Genomic DNA, 22,505 nt, shown 5'->3' on the forward strand with positions numbered 1-22,505 from the left:
AATACAATACTTTGAGTAATGCGGTAGAGTTATAGTTGGCAAATACATGAGCACAGAAAATGCTGTAAAATGAACGCTTGTGGATTATACAGTTGTGGCTGTAGTATTATCTGGGCAGTGTGGTTTATCTTTGCTCTTCTGTATTTTAATTGCTTCCTGTTATTTGACATTAATGTAAGAAATGAAAAGAACTATACACATTCAATGTTAATCTGGTCTTCAGTTGTGTGGTGTTTTTGTGTGTGCATAGAATTTGAGAAGAAACAATAACTGGACAACTTGTATAAACATTTAAGATTGTCTTTATATTTAGTACTAATTTTCTAATAAAAATCTTAAAAAGGCTTAAGCTGATAATTTTTTCTTTTTTGCATTAGTTACACATTGCAACTTTCCTTTTAAGCAGGCCTTTTTATTAATTAATATGTGATTTTTTTTCTACAAACTAAGCCCAAACAAATGTCCTTCTTCTGAATAATTATTTTGCCTGAAACTTTAGACTCACACATGTGCAACCTCATGAAGTTACAGGATATTTTTTTCTTTCTTCCTAACAGATGTCATGAAAATGAATATACTGTATATACAGGGAAAAAATAGAAAAGCACAACAAAAAACAACCAAACCAAAACCCCTCTTTGATACTGTTTCCAGTGGGAAATGACAGGGACGCGCCCCGCACTGAGTCATCTTGGCTGGCAGAATTACAGGAAGTAATCTTATGGAAAATGCTGTAGTCTTAAAAAATAACAGTGAGGGAGCACTTTTTTAAGCAGAAAAATATGTTGATTTCAGGCAGAACAATCTTGAAGTCAGTAGTGTTGTTTAATGCAGTACTAGGACTGTGCGATATGCCGATATATATCGTGTGACAATAGAAAAACGTCTATCGTTTCATATATCGTTGAAATCGTTGTGTCGCAAATCCCACTCTTTACCGCAGTATTTTTCGTCATTTGGACAACGCTTTCCGTTCTCCCCGGTTCTTCCTCACGTGTCGGATGCAGGTGAGAAATGTGCATCAGAAACAGACAGACATGGAGGAGAGTGAACTGACACAGAATAACCAACATAAGCAAGACATACTTTAATGCGCAAGCGCACACGGTCCTCCCCGCTCTCGTCGCCGGGTTAAACTCAAGCTGCAAGCACCCCCCACCCCTGCTAATTTAGATTGATATCATTTGTATAAAATTAAATCATAATAAAGCTGGTTTACATTTTAATACATTGCAAAGCAATGCAAACACATGCAAAAAGTTTCATTATGACGGTGAAGTGGTACAACAGTTTATTATTATTATTATTATTATTATTATTATTATTATTATTATTATTATTATTATTATTTTGTATTAACATGTGCTGTATAGGTAAGTAGAATCGAGACGCGAAATGTCTCTGTCTAGCAGATGTTAATGCGCCACTATAAACCCGGTTGTGGTGAATCTACCTGAATCTGTACCTTTTACAGCGCATGTGTTGCGTGATTACTATTACTTGTGTTATGTTGTTATGTGACAGTAAATCATACTGTGTATTTCTGTACATATTTATCCCATAACAACATAACACACGTAATAGTAATCAATAATCACACAACACTTGCGCTGTAATGTGTTGCATTCTGCATATATTTACCATGACAGCCTCCGGTATTTGTTCGTTTTGCATATTTAATGATTAAATAAAGACTTGTTTAAATGTCTTTGGTCTTATTTTGTAGCTTGATTGGATAAAAACAAGAAATATCGATATATATATATATATATATATATATATATATATATATATATATATATATGTATGTATGTTTGTTACCTGTCCACCACAGCAAGTAACCAGAAGACTTGTTTTATGGCTTGAAGGAATAGCAGCTTTGGTTTGACCCTTTCTCCCTCCCTCCCCTCTCTCCAGGCCATAAATACCCCTGTGCATCGCCTGGACCCCAGTCAGCTGACAGGGATGAACTCTGTCCCTGACCTTACCCCCTCTCTTGCCAACCTTGGCATACAGCCCATGGGGGGACATGGCCCAGGCTCTTTGCCACCCCAGCCCTCAGCAGAGGGTGCCCGGTGCTCCCGGCAGGGCAAGAGGAAGGAGCCGCAAATCATCAATGTGTCATTCTCGCATGAGGTTCAGCTCAACAAGGCCGAGAAGGCCTGGAAGCCTACAATTAAGCAGGCTCCCACAGTGGGTGATGACCCCGAGGTCATTAAGACCCAGGTATGTAGGAGCAGAGGACACGGTTCTTGTTTGGGGAGGTGGGAATAATAATTTGCTAGTCTACTGAAGGGGATTGTGGGCCCCAGTGATGGTCTGTTTTTAGTGCCATGGTGTCTGGGCCACTGACCTCTACTGATAGAGAAGAGGAAGTGAGGGGCTGAATACGCTTACATGCACCCACCTCTCCAGAACAAATAAGAACACGGACTTGGCCGAGGTTTGCAGAACTAACTCTTTTTCCTTCCTTCCCTCCTCCCCCCTTTCCCTTCAACAGGAGCTGTTCCGCAGGGTGAACGGTATCCTGAACAAGCTGACCCCACAGATGTTCCAGCCGTTGATGCGTCAAGTGGACGAGCTGACCATCGACACGGAGCAGCGACTCCAGGGTGTCATGGAGCTCATCTTCGAGAAGGCCATCTCCGAACCCAACTTCTCCGCCACATACGCCAATATGTGCCAGTGCCTTCTGAGGGTGAGAGAAGGAGGGTGACGGGGAGAGTGAAGTAACAGAGGGAGAGAGGGGATGTTAGAGGATTGTGAAGATGCTATTTGTGTAAATTTGAATTTGTAAAATGTATTATGCCTTGAACTGCTCTGTATTATTGCACTTTGTATTGCTCTTATATTGGACAAGGGTATCTGCTAGGAGATAAATAATAATATTAATAATAATAATAATAATAATAATAATAATAATAATACATGGATGAGATTAGTTTAGCTCTGGAATTGTAATTTGTGGGAGTTCAGTTTTGAATGGACTAGCAGATGCCTGTCTTGTGAATCATATATCAAGAGTTTTCACTCCAATATCTATTTAAGATGGAAGCCAGCCTAGCACACAGACCATGCTTAGGAAGTTTCCATCTTGCTTAGGGTTTATGTTGTTCCTGCTCCCCTTTCTGTAGTTCAAAGTACCGACCACTGAAAAGCCGGGAGAGACGGTGACTTTCCGCACTCTGCTTTTGAACCGCTGCCAGAAGGAGTTTGAGATGGAGGAGGATGGAGACGAGGTCTTCAAGAAGAAACAGAAGACCTGGACCTCGAGACAGCCAAGGTAAGGCAGGTCCGGCCACCGTGCCAGACTGAGCCCTGGTTAAACATCAGCAATGTGATGGGCCCTCTAGACAGTGGTCTGAATAAGTGTTTCTGAGCATCTGCAGAAGCCGGTGGTATAAAGTTACTTCTGTACCTGCTGTCTGGACTGGTTTCTAATTGTTCTGTCTGACCTTTTCACCAGCCCCGCATGGACCAGTACTTCAGCCAGATGGAGCAGATCATCAAAGAGAGGAAGACCTCCTCTCTAATCCACTTCTTGCTGCAGGATGTCTTGGACCTGAGAAGAGTAAGTCATGAGTGTTGGGAGAATAGAAACCTTCCTTGCTTTCAGCTTCCCACCCCCCCTATCCCTGTGTGCCTCTCGTTCTCTCTGTACAATAGTCACTGACTCTTTCTCCCCTTCCTCAGGATAACTGGGTGCCCTGGAGGGGTGACCAGGGTCCTAAGACAATCGACCAGGTCCACAAGGAAGCAGAGCTGGAGGCGCATCGTGAGCAGATCAAGGTGCAACAGCAGCTCATGAGCAAGAAGGACAACCGACGTGATGCGAACTTCAGCGAAAGTGTCCTGTCACGTGTCGGTCGGGCCAGAGCAGAGCAGGCCAGGAAGAGAGGGACTTTTGTGAAAGCACTAGAAATAGAAGCACCAGTCCTTCTCTGGCGACGATGAAAGCACCAACATATGATCATTACATTTCTTTCCCTTCTCTGTTTAATCTACAAAATAAAATGATAAAGTTCTTCTGTTCAAACTAAGACTCTTGATCAGTGTGTATGTTGTGTCATATACAGTGCATCCGGAAAGCGCTTCACTTTTTCCACATTTTGTATTAAATGTAAATGCAAATGTATTAAAAATAAAAAACAAAAAAAGCACATATACATAAGTATTCACAGCCTTTGCCATGACACTCAAAATTGAGCTCAGGTGCATCCTGTTTCCACTGATCATCCTTGAGATGTTTCTACAACTTGATTGGAGTCCACCTGTGGTAAATTCAATTGATTGGACATGATTTGGAAAGGCACACACCTGTCTATATAAGGTAACACAGTTAACAGTGCATGTCAGAGCACAAACCAAGCCATGAAGTCCAAGGAATTGTCTGTAGACCTCCGAGACATGATTGTATCGAGGCACAGATCTGGGGAAGGGTACAGAAAAATGTCTGCAGCATTGGAAGTCCCAATGAGCACAGTGGCCTCCATCATCTGTAAATGGAAGAAGTTTGGAACCACCAGGACTCTTCCTAGAGCTGGCCGCCTGGCCAAACTGAGTGATCGGGGAGACGGGCCTTAGTCAGGGAGGTGACCAAGAACCTGATGGTCACTCTGACCGAGCTCCAGCATGTCTCTGTGGAGAGAGGAGAACCTTCCAGAAGAACAATCATCTCTGCAGCACTCCACCAATCAGGCCTGTATTGTAGAGTGGCCAGACGGAAGTCAGTCCTCAGTAAAAGGCACATGACAGCCCACCTGGAGTTTGCCAAAAGGCACCTGAAGGACTCTTGGACCATGAGAAACAAAATTCTCTGGTCTAATGAAACCAAGATTGAACTCATGTCTGGAGGAAACCAGGCACCGCTCATCACCTGGCCAATACCATCCCTACAGTGAAGCATGGTGGTGGCAGCATCATGCTGTGGGGATTTTTTTCAGCGTCAGGAACTGGGAGACTAGTCAGGATCGAGGGAAAGATGAATGCAGCAATGTACAGAGACATCCTTGATGAAAACCTGCTCCAGAGCGCTCTGGACCTCAGACTGGGGTGAAGGTTCATTTTCCAACAGGACAATGACCCTAAGCACACAACCAAGGTAACAAAGGAATGGCTACAGGACAACTCTGTGAATGTCCTTGAGTGGCCCAGCCAGAGCCCAGACTTGAACCCGATTGAACATCTCTGGAGAGATCTGAAAATGGCTGTGCACCGACGCTCCCCATCCAACCTGATGGAGCTTGAGATGTCCTGCAAAGAAGAATAGGAGAAACTGCCCAAAAATAGGTGTGCCAAGCTTGTAGCATCATACTCAAAAAGTCTTGAGGCTGTAATTGGTGCCAAAGGTGCTTCAACAAAGTATTGAGCAAAGGCTGAGAATACTTATGTACATGTGCTTTTTTTGTTTTTTATTTTTAATAAATTTGCAATGATTTCAAACAAACTTCTTTCACGTTGTCATTATGGGGTATTGTTTGTAGAATTTTGAGGAAAATAATGAATTTAATCCATTTTGGAATAAGGCTGTAACATAACAAAATGTGGAAAAAGAAAAGCGCTGTGAATACTTTCCGGATGCATTGTATCGTCATATCGCACTCATGTCTTGTCTCATTCAGAGAGTCATGAAGCTAGAAGCAGATGCAGTGCATCGTGAGCTAATATATGAGGACGAGGCAGGTTTCAGCCTTGCAAAAACAAGGGGCCGCGGCAGAAATATCATTGGACACCGTGCCATCCTCAACATCCCGGGACAACGTGGTGGCAACATAACAATGTGTGCAGCTATTGATCAAAACGGCGTCCTTCACCATCATGCAATCCTAGGCCCATACAACACTGCACTAGGGGTGTAACGATTCACCAAATCCTCGATTCGATTTGACTTTCGATTTTTAGATCACAATTCGACTTGATTTTCGATTATCTACATTTTTTTTTCCAGTGCTTACTAAACCAATGATAACACTGTTGGCCCTGTTTTGTAAATAAAAAACACTTGCTTTTTATTACAGTTTTTCCCAATTGTTTACGCACTAAAATTGGAACATGAAACGCAATCACCGAAACCTGAAACTCATGTACCAAATCCCTAAACCAAGTCTGCAAAAAAACAAGAACAATTCCTGCTTTACACTCAGTTTCCAATTCTATATCACACTTTTTGCAAAACACTACACACAGTTCTCTACATTAGGCACAACATTCAAAATAAAAATCTCTGTAGTCCCTTTGGAAAGTAACGCCAATCACAATGCCAAGCTCTATACACCAATTGGCAACATCCACTCCTCACAGGTGTGAACACTAGTTGCTGAATTGTTCACTTAGAAATCCGAGCTTTAGCACTAGAAAAGGCCTCAGGTGAGCTCTCCTGTTTTGGAATGTTACTCAGTGATTGTTGGCCTATGTTACAGGAATGTAATTTCATACTGAAAGAAAGTCGATTATTTTAGCTTACTGTAACCAATCATATCACATTTGTGGATCTTCTGCAGAACTGTGAGATGGCCAGGCCATGGTGGAAGACACAGGCTGTTCACACCAGAACAGGAGACCGCTATTGTGAACATGGTGGTGGCAAACAATACCATTAGACTACGAGAAATCCAGAACCCCATAATTGCAGACAACACAATATTCAATAACATTCATCAGGTGGGCTTGTCTACATTGGACCGTGTATTACAGAGCAACTGAATCCGGATGAAACTGGTCTACAGGGTGCCATTTGAGCGAAACTTTTGTGTTTTGTGTTTATAGTTTTAGGAAAATGAGCCAAAGATTCAGCAAATGTGTGTAAACAATTGGGAAAAACTGTAAAAGAGTTTGAAGAGCTTTGCAAGAATTGTTTGCACTTGCAGGAGATGTATAATGCTTTGCTGGTTTGGTGTAAGGTTTTGTGGTTAGCGTGTATAGTTTTGCAAACATAGCCTATAGTTTAATTGATTTAATTGATTAGTTTTTTCCAGTATAACGACATTGATAATGTTGATATTGAGCACACAAACACAACTGAGCTATATAACCAATCATTTTTAAATGAAAAGACCCCAGCCAAGAGAAAAGAGAAAGCCGTTCCCTATAACTTATTTTAAGTGAAAAGAAGTAGGGATGTGTAGCGTAGATAATGAAAACATGTTTTAAAGTGACCAGATTGTTTTAAGGTTTAAAGGTATTAGTGAGTCTAAACAAGAAAAGCTAAAAACTGGGCCATTTAAATGATTGTGAGAGAGTTGTCGGGACACATACAGTTTAATTCAAATCACTGACTGTCCCGGTAAAAACTTAACGTCTCATATCAGACTCAGATATTAGTCCATTTGATATCCCTCCTTATAGCTACTGTAGCAATCTCAATTATTGTATTTGTACTCACATTACTCACACACAGTCGAGTGACCTATGCATTTTATTATTATGCACTGTAGCCTCTAACAGTGTAGCAGCTTATACTCACCCAGCAATTGATCTCAAATGCGTTTTTTGGGGGAAGGACCAACAGAAATGTTGCAGGGGGTATGGGGCAGTGTGGGTGTGTGTAATATTAGGTGTGTGTCTGGGGTTTTCTTTTAAATTGATTTAATTTATTGGTTTGGTTAATTATCTTGGTTTTCTTTCACTTATTACTTGTTTTCACTGATTGTATCTTTAGTTCTTGTATTTTACATTATTTTACTTTCAATGAGTGCATCTTGCATTCACTATGAACTTTCCACGCTGTGGCATGCACATCCCGTTACTGGACGATTTCCTCTGGAGCAATCACCAAACACTCTCCAACCAATCACCTCCCTGCTCCAGACTAAAGGACTGGGCTTAAAAGTAGCCAACTTGCACTGTGAGAGGGAGACTGAGCAGAGCAGAGCAGAGCAGAGCAGAGCAGAGCAGAGCAGAGCAGGACCTGACCTGACCTGACCTGACCTGACCTGGTAGCAAAGCCTGAACACGGAGGGTCAGCGAAGAGACTGAAGCGGCCCGTGGAAACGGACTGATGCGGAAGCAGTGCGTATAAGTTGAGGGATCCACTCCACCGGCCTGGGAGGGACTTTTTCAGGACACAGAGCATGGGAGACTGCACAGTACGTGCTTTGTTCTTTCCTTGGACTTGATAGATACACCCCAGTTTTTATAAAAGCCACTCCTAGGGATAGGATTAGCTTAGTGTTTTAATTAGCTGTAGCTTTAGATTAGAGGTTGGCTGGACCTATAGTTTTCCTTTTTCCCCATTTTCTATTGCGTACAGTAATTTGCTCATATATTAGGCAGTTTTAACTGGGGGTTTAGAACCTTTAATGATGTGGAGGGCATGGACTTCGTGCCCCATCCCTCTGTATCTGTGGACTGTGTAAATAAACGGTTTGATAACTGTGAACTGCTGCCTGTGCTGTATCTGGGGTTGTCTGCCAGACCTGCGTGGGGAGAGTGAGAGGGGTTTAGTCAGTCCCTCCCCCCTCACTTTAAAGTGAACAGGGAGTGGCGTAGTTGTGGTTGCCTCTTGCTGCCAGTGCCACAAAAATGTAACCTAATACTCACACTTTATGTTACTCGCTGCTTCCTGGTGGCGGACATCTCGGGCAATAACCAAAGTGTCGACATCAGGGACCGGTTTCTGAGTGTTCGCACTTTTCACAATGTCCCCCTTGTGCGCATGCACCAAATCAATCTAAAGCGGTCTGCGCAAGTGCGAAATCAGGGTTATTGCTAGGGGATGCACGATATCTAAGGGGTGCAGGATTCATCATAACACCTGTTTAATGTATTAATCTGAGAGGATTGCCAGCACAACACACAAAACACCCCCCAACTTAACAATACCGTAGATAAACAGTTGCATAACAAATAGGAGTTCCTTGCCTTACAGACGTATACATAACACAATTTGTTGGCCTCCCTCTTCTTTTTTTTTTTTTTAAATCAAACACATGATTATGTTCCAGTATGTTCCCAAATATATGACGTGTTGTGGCCTTATTTAATCCTGGAACAGTAATTGTGTCTGAGTCTTATGGATTTGGTGTTTCTCTTTGTAGGTTCTGCTGGACTGACATTGACCTGGAGGCGCCTGCCTATGTGTCACCTGGGTTTTCAGCCCTGGTTTACCCCCTGTGAGGACTGTCTTGTTCAAGGTGCTTTCAGGCCACAGGTCCCATCCACTGTCAGTTCCAGCGGCCTATGGGTTCGGGGGACAAAAGGGAGCTGAGCCACATCCAGAACCCTAATTGTTTCATTTAATTGGAACAATGTAGACTGCGCCTATATAAAAATACTGTATTTCATGATTCAATGCATTTATTAAATACAAATATCGCACCTGTAAACACAGCTGTAGTCTTGTATTCATCCTTACCAGTGTCATGTGTGTTAGTCACAGGGGTTCTACTGCATTTGAATGTTTTCAAAGCACTGAAAATGTATCCTAATACTACTTCTCAAGGTCAGTTGTCTCTGCACTTCCCCCCTCAAATAATGACTGATGTCCCCTGCTCAGCCCTCAATCACAGCATGTGCACCTGGCTGGAAATCCACTACAAGCAGGTACCGCTCTCTCTGTCCATCAGCTTTGCTTTGTAGTCTAGGACTTTAAACCCTAGAATTGAGAAGTCCCGTCTGTCCCACCATTTCTGGCAATGACATTCAGTGGTTTTGTGTTTTTATATTTTGCAGGATTGGAACATCACCAGACAAATATTCCAGCAAAGCGGTTTGTTGATTTGCTGAGGGCAGGTCCGTATCTTGATTCCAGACAGCTGTAATGTGTAGGACTGCTGTCAGTGCTTAAGGCAGATGTGCACAACAGAGCATGTGGGCCACTCTGGGCCTCTGGACATCTGTGTGATGTCCTGATTCTCTTCCTCATCTGCAGGAGCCAGGATCCCTTACTCTGGAAATCCTAGTGGGGGACAAGCCAGCCTGAACACCTCCTTAGACATGGGTCAATTCTGTCCTAAAATTACACTCTTCAAAAACATATGAGTTGAGTGATACCAGGAAATCTATTCCAGGTGCTTTTCCTATGAGGGAAAGCAAAAGCTCAGGATGAGTCTCTTTTTAACTTGTGTCAAGATGACAGATTTGGAGGAAACAGCTGTCACACAATCCTGGTCCTGGGAGGCTGTCTTTGGTTTTATCCATTCATTCTCAATCCCCACTTCATCTAGTGTTGTTTTAGTTATGGGTTTAAAAGTTATAGTTCTATCATACTAATAGATAATGATTTTTTATCCTATTCGTATTTAGTTATAGTTATTGGATTTAAGTTAGTTATCTAATTCTCGTTTCTGACCACTTTTTTAAACGCATCTCCTCCTACACTTTTTCAACCATCACGATGACACTGTAAACACTTTTTGTACAATATCTGTATGCTATTGTTTTTGGTGCTGATTGGTGGTCCCGATCCTCTTGAGGCCCCCAAGGGCCCTAACATTTTTGACATGCTGATACTTACTTTAAGCACTATACTTACAATTCAACACTAATAGTAAACCATAGATTATATATCTGACCTTTGATCCTCTGAGAGCCAAGTACTGCATGTTGGTTATGTTAGAACTTGTTTTCAGATGTTGAACACATTTTATCTCCTTCCAGCATGCATTTCAGAGTAATATTAGTATGGAACATAGATAGAAAAGTGTGTATCTTGCTTCCTATCGGAGCTAAGGATCATGGGATATTGCCAAAATATTTTTTTTACATTTGACAGCTTATGCATGACCTTCAACTTGACCTCTGACCTTTCCTTTCAGGTCAAAGGTGATTTTTTTGGGTGATTTTTGGCTTACACCTTTCAAAAGTCATCACAGTCATCATACATCATGTCATAAAGTGCCAAATATGTTCTTCTGAAAAAAGTTTGAACTTTGACCCTTCCTTTTAGGGTTCAAAGATAAGTATATGTTGTTTTTCCTTATAACTGCTTTCAGATTGAAGATCAAAGTTTACTGCACCCTTAATCTTGACATCTGACCTCTCCTTCAATGTCAATCAATGCTTACAATTGTTGTGTGTAGAGTGTAGATAGGCTGATGATTGCTACATAACTTGGATAGGAACTTGGATAGGAACTCATATGACGTCTGTTCAAAAAATGTCCTCCACTGTGACTAACAGAGAACTAACTCATAACTCCTTTCATAGTCAGGCTCATACTTACAAAAGAACACATATAGGAACCCATGTATGATGTACCTGAAAATGCCCTATCTGATGACCTTTGACCTTCCTGTCAGGTCAAATGCAAAATCCTCTCATAAATCCTTCCAGAAAAAAGCTATGATGCTGCTTTGAGGCTACAATTATGTAAAAGGCACTTAACTGCTTATATTTATCAGATACTCTTAATTGGTCTTATAACGTCCTTTTTCAAATTCGTAGCAGTTCCTGTCGCACTGTACAACTATCGAACTTCTGCTCACAATGTCTTAGTGGCGGCCTCACAAGCAGTTTAGTACTAGTCTTTATTAGATTTTATAGGAGGTAGAGAACTCCAAGACTAGTGCTAACCAAGGTCGGTGAAATCATCTGAGTCTACATCTCTGATCTACAGTGCACCTCCATTCAATATAGTATAGATATAGATATCCATACTGTTCCCCAGGCTGTACTGAACTGCTCTATAGATATATATATGACACCACATACACACTGATCAAGAGTCTTAGTTTGAACAGAAGAACATTATCATTTTATTTTGTAGATTAAACAGAGAAGGGAAAGAAATGTAATGATCATATGTTGGTGCTTTCATCGTCGCCAGAGAAGGACTGGTGCTTCTATTTCTAGTGCTTTCACAAAAGTCCCTCTCTTCCTGGCCTGCTCTGCTCTGGCCCGACCGACACGTGACAGGACACTTTCGCTGAAATTCGCATCACGTCGGTTGTCCTTCTTGCTCATGAGCTGCTGTTGCACCTTGATCTGCTCACGGTGCGCCTCCAGCTCTGCTTCCTTGTGGACCTGGTTGATTGTCTTAGGACCCTGGTCACCCCTCCAGGGCACCCAGTTATCCTGAGGAAGGGGAGAAAGAGTCAGTGACTATTGTACAGAGAGAATGAGAGGCACACAGGGATAGGGGGGGTGGGAAGCTGAAAGCAAGGAAGGTTTCTTTTCTCCCATCACTCATGACTTACTCTTCTCAGGTCCAAGACGTCCTGCAGCAAGAAGCGGATTCGAGAGGAGGTCTTCCTCTCTTTGATGATCTGCTCCATCTGGCTGAAATACTGGTCCATGCGGGGCTGGTGAAAAGGTCAGACAGAACGATTAGAAACCAGTCCAGACAGCAGGTACAGAAGTAACTTTATACCACCGATTGAAGCAGCATTCCTTCAAGAAGGCTTCTGCAGATGCTCAGAAACACTTATTCAGACCACTGTCTAGAGGCCCCATCACATTGCTGATGTTTAACCAGGGCTCAGTCTGGCATGGTGGCCGGACCTGCCTTACCTTGGCTGTCTCGAGATCCAGGTCTTTGCCGATAGTGGAGAGGAGTCGGCACAGGCACTCCAGGGACTCATCGTGGTTCTTCAACAGCTTGAAGATGCAGGCGTGCATCATGGCCTCTGTCAGCATCTTCACCTTGAACAACTCCCCAAAGAACTTCATGTGGCCTAGTGAGCGCCGCTGGGCCTTGTGCTTGGCCTCCTGCAGTTCGTCACGTAGACGCTGACGCTCCTCACCCTGCACACACAGACGGCACTCAATTACATACTATCATAATGGAGGCATGATTTTTCAAGCATTCCAAGAACTGGAAATCAGTTTTGCATTTTCTAGACTTTCAGACTAGCGTATGAACCCTGATTATATTTTTAAATAAAAGTCATTCAACATTTTTTACCAAGGATGCATCCAGCATCTTCTGTTTCTTCTTGAAGACCTCGTCTCCATCCTCCTCCATCTCAAACTCCTTCAGGCAGCGGTTCAAAAGCAGAGTGCGGAAAGTCACCGTCTCTCCCGGCTTTTCAGTGGTCGGGACTTTGAACTACAGAAAGGGGAGCAGGAACAACATAAACCCTAAGCAAGATGGAAACTTCCTAAGCATGGTCTGTGTGCTAGGCTGGCTTCCATCTTAAATAGGTATCGGAGTGAAAACTCTTGATATATGATTCACAAGACAGGCATCTGCTAGTCCATTCAAAACTGAACTCCCACAAATTACAATTCCAGAGCTAAACTAATCTCATCCATGTATTATTATTATTATTATTATTATTATTATTATTATTATTATTATTATTATTATTTATCTCCTAGCAGATACCCTTGTCCAATATAAGAGCAATACAAAGTGCAATAATACAGAGCAGTTCAAGGCATAATACATTTTACAAATTCAAATTTACACAAATAGCATCTTCACAATCCTCTAACATCCCCTCTCTTCCTCTGTTACTTCACTCTCCCCGTCACCCTCCTTCTCTCACCCTCAGAAGGCACTGGCACATATTGGCATATGAGGTGGAGAAGTTGGGTTCGGAGATGGCCTTCTCGAAGATGAGCTCCATGACACCCTGGAGTCGCTGCTCCGTGTCGATGGTCAGCTCGTCCACTTGACGCATCAACGGCTGGAACATCTGTGGGGTCTGCTTGTTCAGGACACCGTTCACCCTGCGGAACAGCTCCTGTTGAAGGGAAAGGGGGGAGGAGGGAAGGAAGGAAAAAGAGTTAGTTCTGCAAACCAAGTCCGTGTTTTTATTTGTTCTGGAGAGGTGGGTGCATGTGAGTTTATTCAGCCCCTCACTTCCTCTTCTCCATCAGTAGAGGTCAGTGGCCCAGACACCATGGCACTAAAAACAGACCATCACTGGGGCTCCAAGTTTACCCACAATCCCCTTTACTAGACTAGCAAATTATTATTCCCACCCCCCCAAACAAGAACCGTGTCCTCTGCTCCTACATACCTGGGTCTTAATGACCTCGGGGTCATCACCCACTGTGGGAGCCTGCTTAATTGTAGGCTTCCATGCCTTCTCGGCCTTGTTGAGCTGAACCTCATGCGAGAATGACAGGTTGATGACCTTGCGCTGCTCACTCCTCTCGCCCTGCTGGGAGCGCTGGGGAGCCACTGCTGAGGGCTGGGGGGAGAAAAAGTCAATCGCTGGTCAGGGCAGGGGGCACGTGTCTGCCGCTGCGAGGGCCGCGGGGTGAATAGATTCTCATTGCGCACAATCCCCGATTCGCCTGCTGGAGCTGTATTCCAATGCTCAATAGATACAACAGTGCTCAGCTGAGACCGCTTCCAAGGCAAACTGCACCATTATCTGCAAATAGACTTATTGTGAGGATTCTCCTTTAAATGAAAGTGGGCGGTGTCTGGAAGTGATATTTCTAAAATGCGCCAAGCCCTTAACCCGGCTTCACACTGCTAGTATTGATTCTGTTGAAGTTACATTCGTGACGTGATCATATTGCAGGCACATTCATTGACCTTTTCTCAGCTCTGCTGCTGTATGTTTTTGATGGAAGTGTTCAGCAGAAGCAAGATCCACTGAACAAGTAAGTAAACGTTAAACCTATGATAACAGCAGTCTGAAGTGATGGGCTCCGAGCCCCCTATTGTGTCCAGCAGTGGATCATCCCTTTACCTTCATGTCATTGAGGTGGAGACACTCCCCAATGATGGACTTTGGCTTCTTCAAGTCAATCCTGTCCAGGCTTTTCTTATCCCCGGCGTCTCTCCTCTCAGAGCGTTCGCGCTGGCCATGCTCATGATGCCCCAGCCGCTTGAAGAGGTTACTACACTCACCGCCATCCCGGCGAGAGCTACTCCTGAAAACAGAGGAAGAAGCGGCGGAGCTGCGCCTCAGGGTGCCGGTAGCATGCCATCCAGACTCGGAAGCTGTGAAAAGAGTTAGAGAGCCTCTGAAGGAACAGGCTGCGCTGCTACATGGATAGAACTACTGGCCTGAGCGTTTTGAGGGCTTGCAGTGTAGATGACCAAGAATGGAGGCTCACTGCTCCAAACCACAGACCTAGTCCTCACAGTGATGTTCAAGCTTTTCCCAGATGAGCTCATTACTGAATTGAATCAGTAAAATGTAATGAAACGGTTTCCAAATCTTAAAAGTAACTCACACAACCTCAATGGTTTAAGTTGCCAAAAAAAAGATAAGACAAGCCATATAAAACTGGGGACTGGGACCCTCCGACATAGACATCATTAGAAAATGACGTGGTGTGATTGGACAGTTTTGGCTGAATTCTCATCTGTGTGCTCTTGAGCCTCACCTGCAGGGTGCGGCCCCCCAGGGCCCCCATGTCGGTTGTCCTTCTTGCTCATGAGCTGCTGTTGCACCTTGATCTGCTCACGGTGCACGTCCAGTTCTGCTTCCTTGTGGACCTGGTTGATTGTCTTAGGACCCTGGTCACCCCTCCGGGGCACCCAGTTATTCTGAGGAAGGGGAGAAAGAGTCAGTGACCATTGTAGAGAGAGAGAATGAGAGGCACACAGGGATTGAGGGGGTGGGAAGCTGAAAACAAGGAAGGTTTCTATTCTCCCATCACTCATGACTTACTCTTCTCAGGTCCAAGACGTCCTGCAGCAAGAAGCGGATTCGAGAGGAGGTCTTCCTCTCTTTGATGATCTGCTCCATCTGGCTGAAGTACTGGTCCATGCGGGGCTGGTGAAAAGGTCAGACAGAACGATTAGAAACCAGTCCAGACAGCAGGTACAGAAGTAACTTTATACCACCGATTGAAGCAGCATTCCTTCAAGAAGACTTCTGCAGATGCTCAGAAACACTTATTCAGACCACTATCTAGAGGCCCCATCACGTTGCTGGATGTTTAGCCAGGGCTCAATCTGGCACGGCAGCCGGACCTGCCTTACCTTGGCGATCTCCACGTCCAGGTCTTTGCCGATAGTGGAGAGCAGTCGGCACAGGCACTCCAGGGACTCGTCGTGGTTCTTCAACAGCTTGACGATGCAATTGTGCATGGTTTTCTTCACCAGCATCTTCACCTTGAACAGCTCCCCAATGAACCTGATGTTGCCTAGCGAGCGCCGCTGGGCCTTGCGCTTGGCCTTGCGCTTGGCCTCCTGCAGCTCGTCACGTAGACGCTGCCGCTCCTCGCCCTGCGCACACACAGCACTTAATTACATACTATCATAATGGAGGCATGATTTTTCAAGCATTTGCAAGCCCTGGAAATCAGTTTTGCATTTTCCAGACTTTTTCCAGACATCCAGACTAGTGTACGAACCCTGTTTATATTTAAAATAAATACTTGGGCTGTCAGTCGATTCAAATATTTGATTGGTTAATCAGTTAATTGGTTGATTAATCGGTAGATTAATCAGGCACTTATTAAAATAAGTGTAACAGTCTTTAAATGGTTGTGACACACAGTAATACTTTAATAAATACTAGGCATTGATATTACAGTATAACAACGCTGAATGGGAATGGAAAAAAATATATAAATTAATATAAAAAAACAAAAACACCATATCATTATAATCAGCAAACTAAATTAAAATCGCTACAGCTAACTGGTGTTTTGCTCACAAATGATACTGTAAACTCACACTGCCCTTGTAAGAAAAGCATTGCATGCAAATTAAACAGAAAACCTTTCCTTTGTCTTCAGTGTTTCCTTACGAATCCAGTTTGAATCCAAAGCTGGACTGTAGTTTTTAGCGGCTGTAACCCTGCAGTTTGTGCGGGGATGCTGTACCATAGCTCTCGTGATGTGATATCTTGCCTGATTTGCCTTTATAATTTAACACTGTAGAAGCGCAGGGCTGCTCAGTTTGACCGATTTAATGTGAATTACTCTGTGTTCCTGAATACTCTGTGCAGACCCGTTCTCTACTTTTACTAAATATATGTATTAAATATGCCTAAGTAGCGTTTTAGCTGCATAATCGCAAATCGAGTTCAAGTCGCGATCTCTAGCTCACCTACAATCTACAGTCTTTCATGTGCTTGAAAAACACACGCATTGTGAAGCATTACAGGTGTACTCAGATTGAGTGATTAAACAATTGTTTCATTAGTTTTGAGTGTGCAGTGTACGTGTTTAGAAAACAAAGTGCTTTGATGTCATTTATACCAATCATTTGAATGTTTTATGTTCATATTTACATTTAAATACTACTGCATTTATGTTAGTTTTATACGATCGTTTGCCTTTCATTATACCACAGAATTAAAAGAGCTATCAGCTCTTGTAGGTAGTTCAAAATCTCTGCGATTCTAGTGTTAACCTTATAATTGACAGTCACGATTATGATGTTTGTTTTTTAAGTCTGCTCGATTAAATAGAAAAAATATTGATCGTCAATTCATTTGTTGATTCATAGACCCGATTAATTGATTAATCGAGACAGCCCTAAAAAATACGTTCAAATGTTCTTACCACCAAGGATGCATCCAGCAACTTTTGCTTCTTCTCAAAGACCTCGTCTCCATCATCCTCCGTCTCAAACTCCTTCTGGCAGCGGTTCAAAAGCAGAGTGCGGAAAGTCACCGTCTCTCCCGGCTTGTCAGCGCTCGGGACTTTGAGCTACGGAAAGGGGAGCAGGAACAACATAAACCCTAAGCAAGATGGAAACCTGCTAAGCATGATCTGTGTGCCATGCCGGCTTCCATCTTAAACAGGTATCAGAGTGAAAACTCTTGATATGCGCTTCACAAGACAGGCATCTGCTAGTCCATTCAAAACTGAACTCCCACAAATTACAATTCCAGAGCTAAACTAATCTGATCCATGTATTTGTATTATTATTATTATTTCCTAGCAGACGCCCTTGTCCAATATGAGAGCAATACAAAGTGCAATAATACAGAGCAGTTCAAGGCATAATACATTTTACAAATTCAAATTTACACAAATAGCATCTTCACAATCCTCTAACATCCCCTCTCTTCCTCTGTTACTTCACTCTCCCCGTCACCCTCCTTCTCTCACCCTCAGAAGGCACTGGCAAAATAGGCGTATGTGGCGGAGAAGTTGGGTTCGGAGATGGCCTTCTCGAAGATGAGCTCCATGACACCCTGGAGTCGCTGCTCCGTGTCGATGGTCAGCTCGTCCACTTGACGCATCAACGGCTGGAACATCTGTGGGGTCAGCTTGTTCAGGATACCGTTCACCCTGCGGAACAGCTCCTGTTGAAGGGAAAGGGGGGAGGAGGGAAGGAAGGAAAAAGAGTTAGTTCTGCAAACCTCGGCCAAGTCCGTGTTCTTATTTGTTCTGGAGAGGTGGGTGCATGTAAGCGTATTCAGCCCCTCACTTCCTCTTCTCTATCAGTAGAGGTCAGTGGCCCAGACACCATGGCACTAAAAACAGACCATCACTGGGGCCCACAATCCCCTTCAGTAGACTAGCAAATTATTATTCCCACCCCCCCAAACAAGAACCGTGTCCTCTGCTCCTACATACCTGGGTCTTAATGACCTCGGGGTCATCACCCACTGTGGGAGCCTGCTTAATTGTAGGCTTCCAGGCCTTCTCGGCCTTGTTGAGATGAACCTCATGCGAGAATGACACATTGATGATTTGCGGCTCCTTCCTCTTGCCCTGCCGGGAACACCGGGCACCCTCTGCTGAGGGCTGGGGTGGCAAAGAGCCTGGGCCATGTCCCCCCATGGGCTGTATGCCAAGGTTGGCAAGAGAGGGGGTAAGGTCAGGGACAGAGTTCATCCCTGTCAGCTGACTGGGGTCCAGGCGATGCACAGGGGTATTTATGGCCTGGAGAGAGGGGAGGGAGGGAGAAAGGGTCAAACCAAAGCTGCTATTCCTTCAAGCCATAAAACAAGTCTTCTGGTTACTTGCTGTGGTGGACAGGTAACAAACATACAGTTTTCTAACTAACAATCACAATTATACAGCAGTTGACAAAAAACATGCAACATGGTACATAAGTTCAAATGAGACAAGTGCCCAATATCAACTTTAAACAGATCCATCTGAACAATGCAGGTAACCAACTAAACCAGATGTATTTATATATAAAAACATTAAAATAAAACTCTAGGGTCTTCTAGACAAGCAGGGCTGCATACCTTAGCCAGGACCACATCGCTAATGCGGAGTTTCTGCAACCTGTCACAGATGAACTGTAAGTCCAGCAGGAACTGCCGCTCACTCTCCTTCTCGTCAGGGGTATATTTCCACCTACAACATAATTTTAATGCAACAACATTTGCACAGAAGTCTGGGTTGTGCCGAGGATTACGAAATAATGAAAGCAATACACTTTAATGTTGGCTCAAAATCTGTTGTTGCGTTTAAATGGTTTATTTCTTACTCAACAGATATCAGACAATATATATATATATATATATATATATATATATATATATATATATATATATATATATATATATATATATATAACAGACAAAACTTGAAAATATTACAAAAAGATAACAAAAACGTTATATGCCTATACACCACAGTCATTATATTCATTAATTTGTCTCAGGGAGTAAGACCATTTCAGCATATACCATATCCATTTCACCATATTTCATATCCTCTCATACAGTAATCAGTAAACGAGAATAATGGTTCAATGTGTAGCTACACACCCACACTTAGGAGCAATTCACACGATCTTGTACTGGTGAAAAATACATTATTATTCACATTGTGTCCCGACTTTAACTGTACTGTCATTTAAAAACACGTAGTCTATACATAGCCTGCTGCAATGAAAAGAAAACGATAGATTAATGAAACGGCCTACCTGAAAGTTGCAGAACCTTCACGACAAAACTTTGCAATCGCTGCCATATTTTCAATTCAATACAACCAAAATTCTCTCGGTAAAACTGAAATTACTCGTTGGTAAAATCAGTCGACTATACGGCTCCGTCTCCAAACACACTATCAGCTCTAATTAGGCGAAATCCACAGAGCAACACAATCGAATTCCAGCGACTGTTACGTATGCAACTGACAACAACTGACGTCATGCCGAACACATATCAGAAAAACATAAAACAGTTTACAAACGAGAGGCCACTCGACCCATCAGCTCGTTTGGTGTCCATTAATAACTAAGTGATCCAAAGATCCTACCCAGTCTATTTTTGAATGTTCCCAAACTGTGGCTTCAACCACATCGCTGGGAGTTTGTTGCAGATTGTAATAACTCTCTGTGTTAAGAAGTGTCTCCTGTTTTCTGTCTTGAATGCCTTGAAGCCCAATTTGCATTTGTGTCCAAACACACTGAATCGAGTCACGTCAACGTTGCGCATCGGCCCCTCAGCCACACTCACACCGCGCACCGTTACACCCGACCCGGGTCTGAGAGGCGCAGCGCGGCTGTCCCAGCATGCGTGTCTGTAGCTGCTGAAGAGTCACACTACTGATCATTAAGGATCAACATTTGATCTGCATGGCTCATCACATCAGCACCAACACAACCAGCAACGAGCAGCACAAGTGTCCCTCAGTCCAAGTCCAGAGCACACACGAGTATAACCCCGATCAGCAGCAGAGCTGGCAGGCTGCACCCCCTCCTGTACAATGAACGCAACAGCGCTGTTCATCAATACCAACACAAGGCTTTAAGTCTAGAGAGAGGGCCCACCTTACACGCGTTTTCCTCTTGATTTCTGTCCGTCCGCTGTGTCCAAACTGCGGTATTACTGTCTCCCAGTTGTTCTTGACAGTAATTGTGACCCGTGAAAGGCTCTCTGGATTGTCAGTCTGTTTAGTCCCGCCTTCAATCAGAGAAGCCAACTCTGATAGGACAGAAGTGCGCCGGTAATCCCAGGCATTAAACAGGGCCTGATCGTAGCGCCGTCTCCTGCTCAATTGGCGCTGCACAGAGCGGAGCTGCTACCAACATTTGCATAATTGGATAAAGGCACCCCCCCAAACACACACAGCGAAACGGACACTGCACACCCCAATGTGTGCACCTTTACCTGTCTCACCCTACCTGCATTTCCCGTGTGTGCGTCTCTCTCACTGTTCTCAGTGCTCTTGTAAGAGAGAGTGAGCAGTCACGGAAATACAATTGCAATGCCTGTCCAAAAGGAAGAGTATTATTTTCGCTATGAGCCTACAGCACAGAGAAAGTGCTACAGGGGAATGAAGGATGGACAGTGGTCAGCAGGCACCAACACCAGCCTAGGCTCCCACACCATGAAGCAGACCTGTGCAGGGCCCCAGGGTCCAAAGCAGGGGCCACACTTCCCCACATCACCCCCTGCACACTCTGTGATCTGGTATATCCACTGCACAGTGCACAATTCATTTAATTGCTGGTAAATTAAATCAATTGTGAGCATAAACTACATACACTCACCTAAAGGATTATTAGGAACACCTGTTCAATTTCTCATTAATGCAATTATCTAACCAACCAATCACATGGCAGTTGCTTCAATGCATTTAGGGGTGTGGTCCTGGTCAAGACAATCTCCTGAACTCCAAACTGAATGTCTGAATGGGAAAGAAAGGTGATTTAAGCAATTTTGAGTGTGGCATGGTTGTTGGTGCCAGACGGGCCGGTCTGAGTATTTCACAATCTGCTCAGTTACTGGGATTTTCACGCACAACCATTTCTAGGGTTTACAAAGAATGGTGTGAAAAGGGAAAAACATCCAGTATGCGGCAGTCCTGTGGGCGAAAATGCCTTGTTGATGCTAGAGGTCAGAGGAGAATGGGCCGACTGATTCAAGCTGATAGAAGAGCAACTTTGACTGAAATAACCACTCGTTACAACCGAGGTATGCAGCAAAGCATTTGTGAAGCCACAACACGTACAACCTTGAGGCGGATGGGCTACAACAGCAGAAGACCCCACCGGGTACCACTCATCTCCACTACAAATAGGAAAATGAGGCTACAATTTGCACAAGCTCACCAAAATTGGACAGTTGAAGACTGGAAAAATGTTGCCTGGTCTGATGAGTCTCGATTTCTGTTGAGACATTCAGATGGTAGAGTCAGAATTTGGCGTAAACAGAATGAGAACATGGATCCATCATGCCTTGTTACCACTGTGCAGGCTGGTGGTGGTGGTGTAATGGTGTGGGGGATGTTTTCTTGGCACACTTTAGGCCCCTTAGTGCCAACTGGGCATCGTTTAAATGCCACGGCCTACCTGAGCATTGTTTCTGACCATGTCCATCCCTTTATGACCACCATGTACCCATCCTCTGATGGCTACTTCCAGCAGGATAATGCACCATGTCACAAAGGTCGAATCATTTCAAATTGGTTTCTTAAACATGACAATGAGTTCACTGTACTAAACTGGCCCCCACAGTCACCAGATCTCAACCCAATAGAGCATCTTTGGGATGTGGTGGAACGGGAGCTTCGTGCCCTGGATGTGCATCCCACAAATCTCCATCAACTGCAAGATGCTATCCTATCAATATGGGCCAACATTTCTAAAGAATGCTTTCAGCACCTTGTTGAATCAATGCCACGTAGAATTTAGGCAGTTCTGAAGGCGAAAGGGGGTCAAACACAGTATTAGTATGGTGTTCCTAATAATCCTTTAGGTGAGTGTGTGTATATATATATATATATAT

At 43.7% G+C, this 22,505-nt stretch overlaps 2 protein-coding genes and 3 non-coding genes across 5 annotated transcripts; 1 reads left to right on the forward strand and 4 right to left on the reverse strand.

Moving 5' to 3' along the window:
- The first annotated feature begins 2,306 nt into the window (after window positions 1-2,306).
- On the forward strand, window positions 2,307-2,383 carry LOC136749000 (small nucleolar RNA SNORD66). Its single transcript, XR_010816711.1, has one exon. It is a non-coding gene; the product is annotated as a small nucleolar RNA SNORD66 (small nucleolar RNA).
- Window positions 2,384-11,723: 9,340 nt separating this feature from the next.
- LOC136748795 (uncharacterized) lies at window positions 11,724-17,865 on the reverse strand. The gene is made up of 12 exons (XM_066702840.1): window positions 17,836-17,865; window positions 17,365-17,511; window positions 15,833-16,078; window positions 15,519-15,623; window positions 15,232-15,394; window positions 14,589-14,842; window positions 13,905-14,078; window positions 13,428-13,625; window positions 12,842-12,985; window positions 12,448-12,681; window positions 12,135-12,239; window positions 11,724-12,012 (listed from the first exon to the last, which is right to left on the reverse strand). The coding sequence occupies exons 1-12, from the start codon at window positions 17,863-17,865 to the stop codon at window positions 11,752-11,754; spliced, it is 2,061 nt and encodes a 686-aa protein (XP_066558937.1). The 3' UTR covers window positions 11,724-11,751.
- LOC136748999 (small nucleolar RNA SNORD66) lies at window positions 13,737-13,813 on the reverse strand. Its single transcript, XR_010816710.1, has one exon. It is a non-coding gene; the product is annotated as a small nucleolar RNA SNORD66 (small nucleolar RNA).
- A 53-nt stretch (window positions 17,866-17,918) lies between the features above and the next one.
- Window positions 17,919-20,905, reverse strand: LOC136748796 (eukaryotic translation initiation factor 4 gamma 1-like). Its single transcript, XM_066702841.1, has 5 exons — window positions 20,900-20,905; window positions 20,546-20,778; window positions 19,011-19,122; window positions 18,388-18,696; window positions 17,919-18,113 (listed from the first exon to the last, which is right to left on the reverse strand). The coding sequence occupies exons 1-5, from the start codon at window positions 20,903-20,905 to the stop codon at window positions 17,919-17,921; spliced, it is 855 nt and encodes a 284-aa protein (XP_066558938.1).
- LOC136749001 (small nucleolar RNA SNORD66) lies at window positions 18,231-18,307 on the reverse strand. Its single transcript, XR_010816712.1, has one exon. It is a non-coding gene; the product is annotated as a small nucleolar RNA SNORD66 (small nucleolar RNA).
- Window positions 20,906-22,505: the final 1,600 nt, after the last annotated feature.

The sequence above is a fragment of the Amia ocellicauda genome, chromosome 4 (genome assembly GCF_036373705.1).
Source record: "Amia ocellicauda isolate fAmiCal2 chromosome 4, fAmiCal2.hap1, whole genome shotgun sequence".
Classification (NCBI taxonomy): Eukaryota; Metazoa; Chordata; class Actinopteri; order Amiiformes; family Amiidae; genus Amia; species Amia ocellicauda.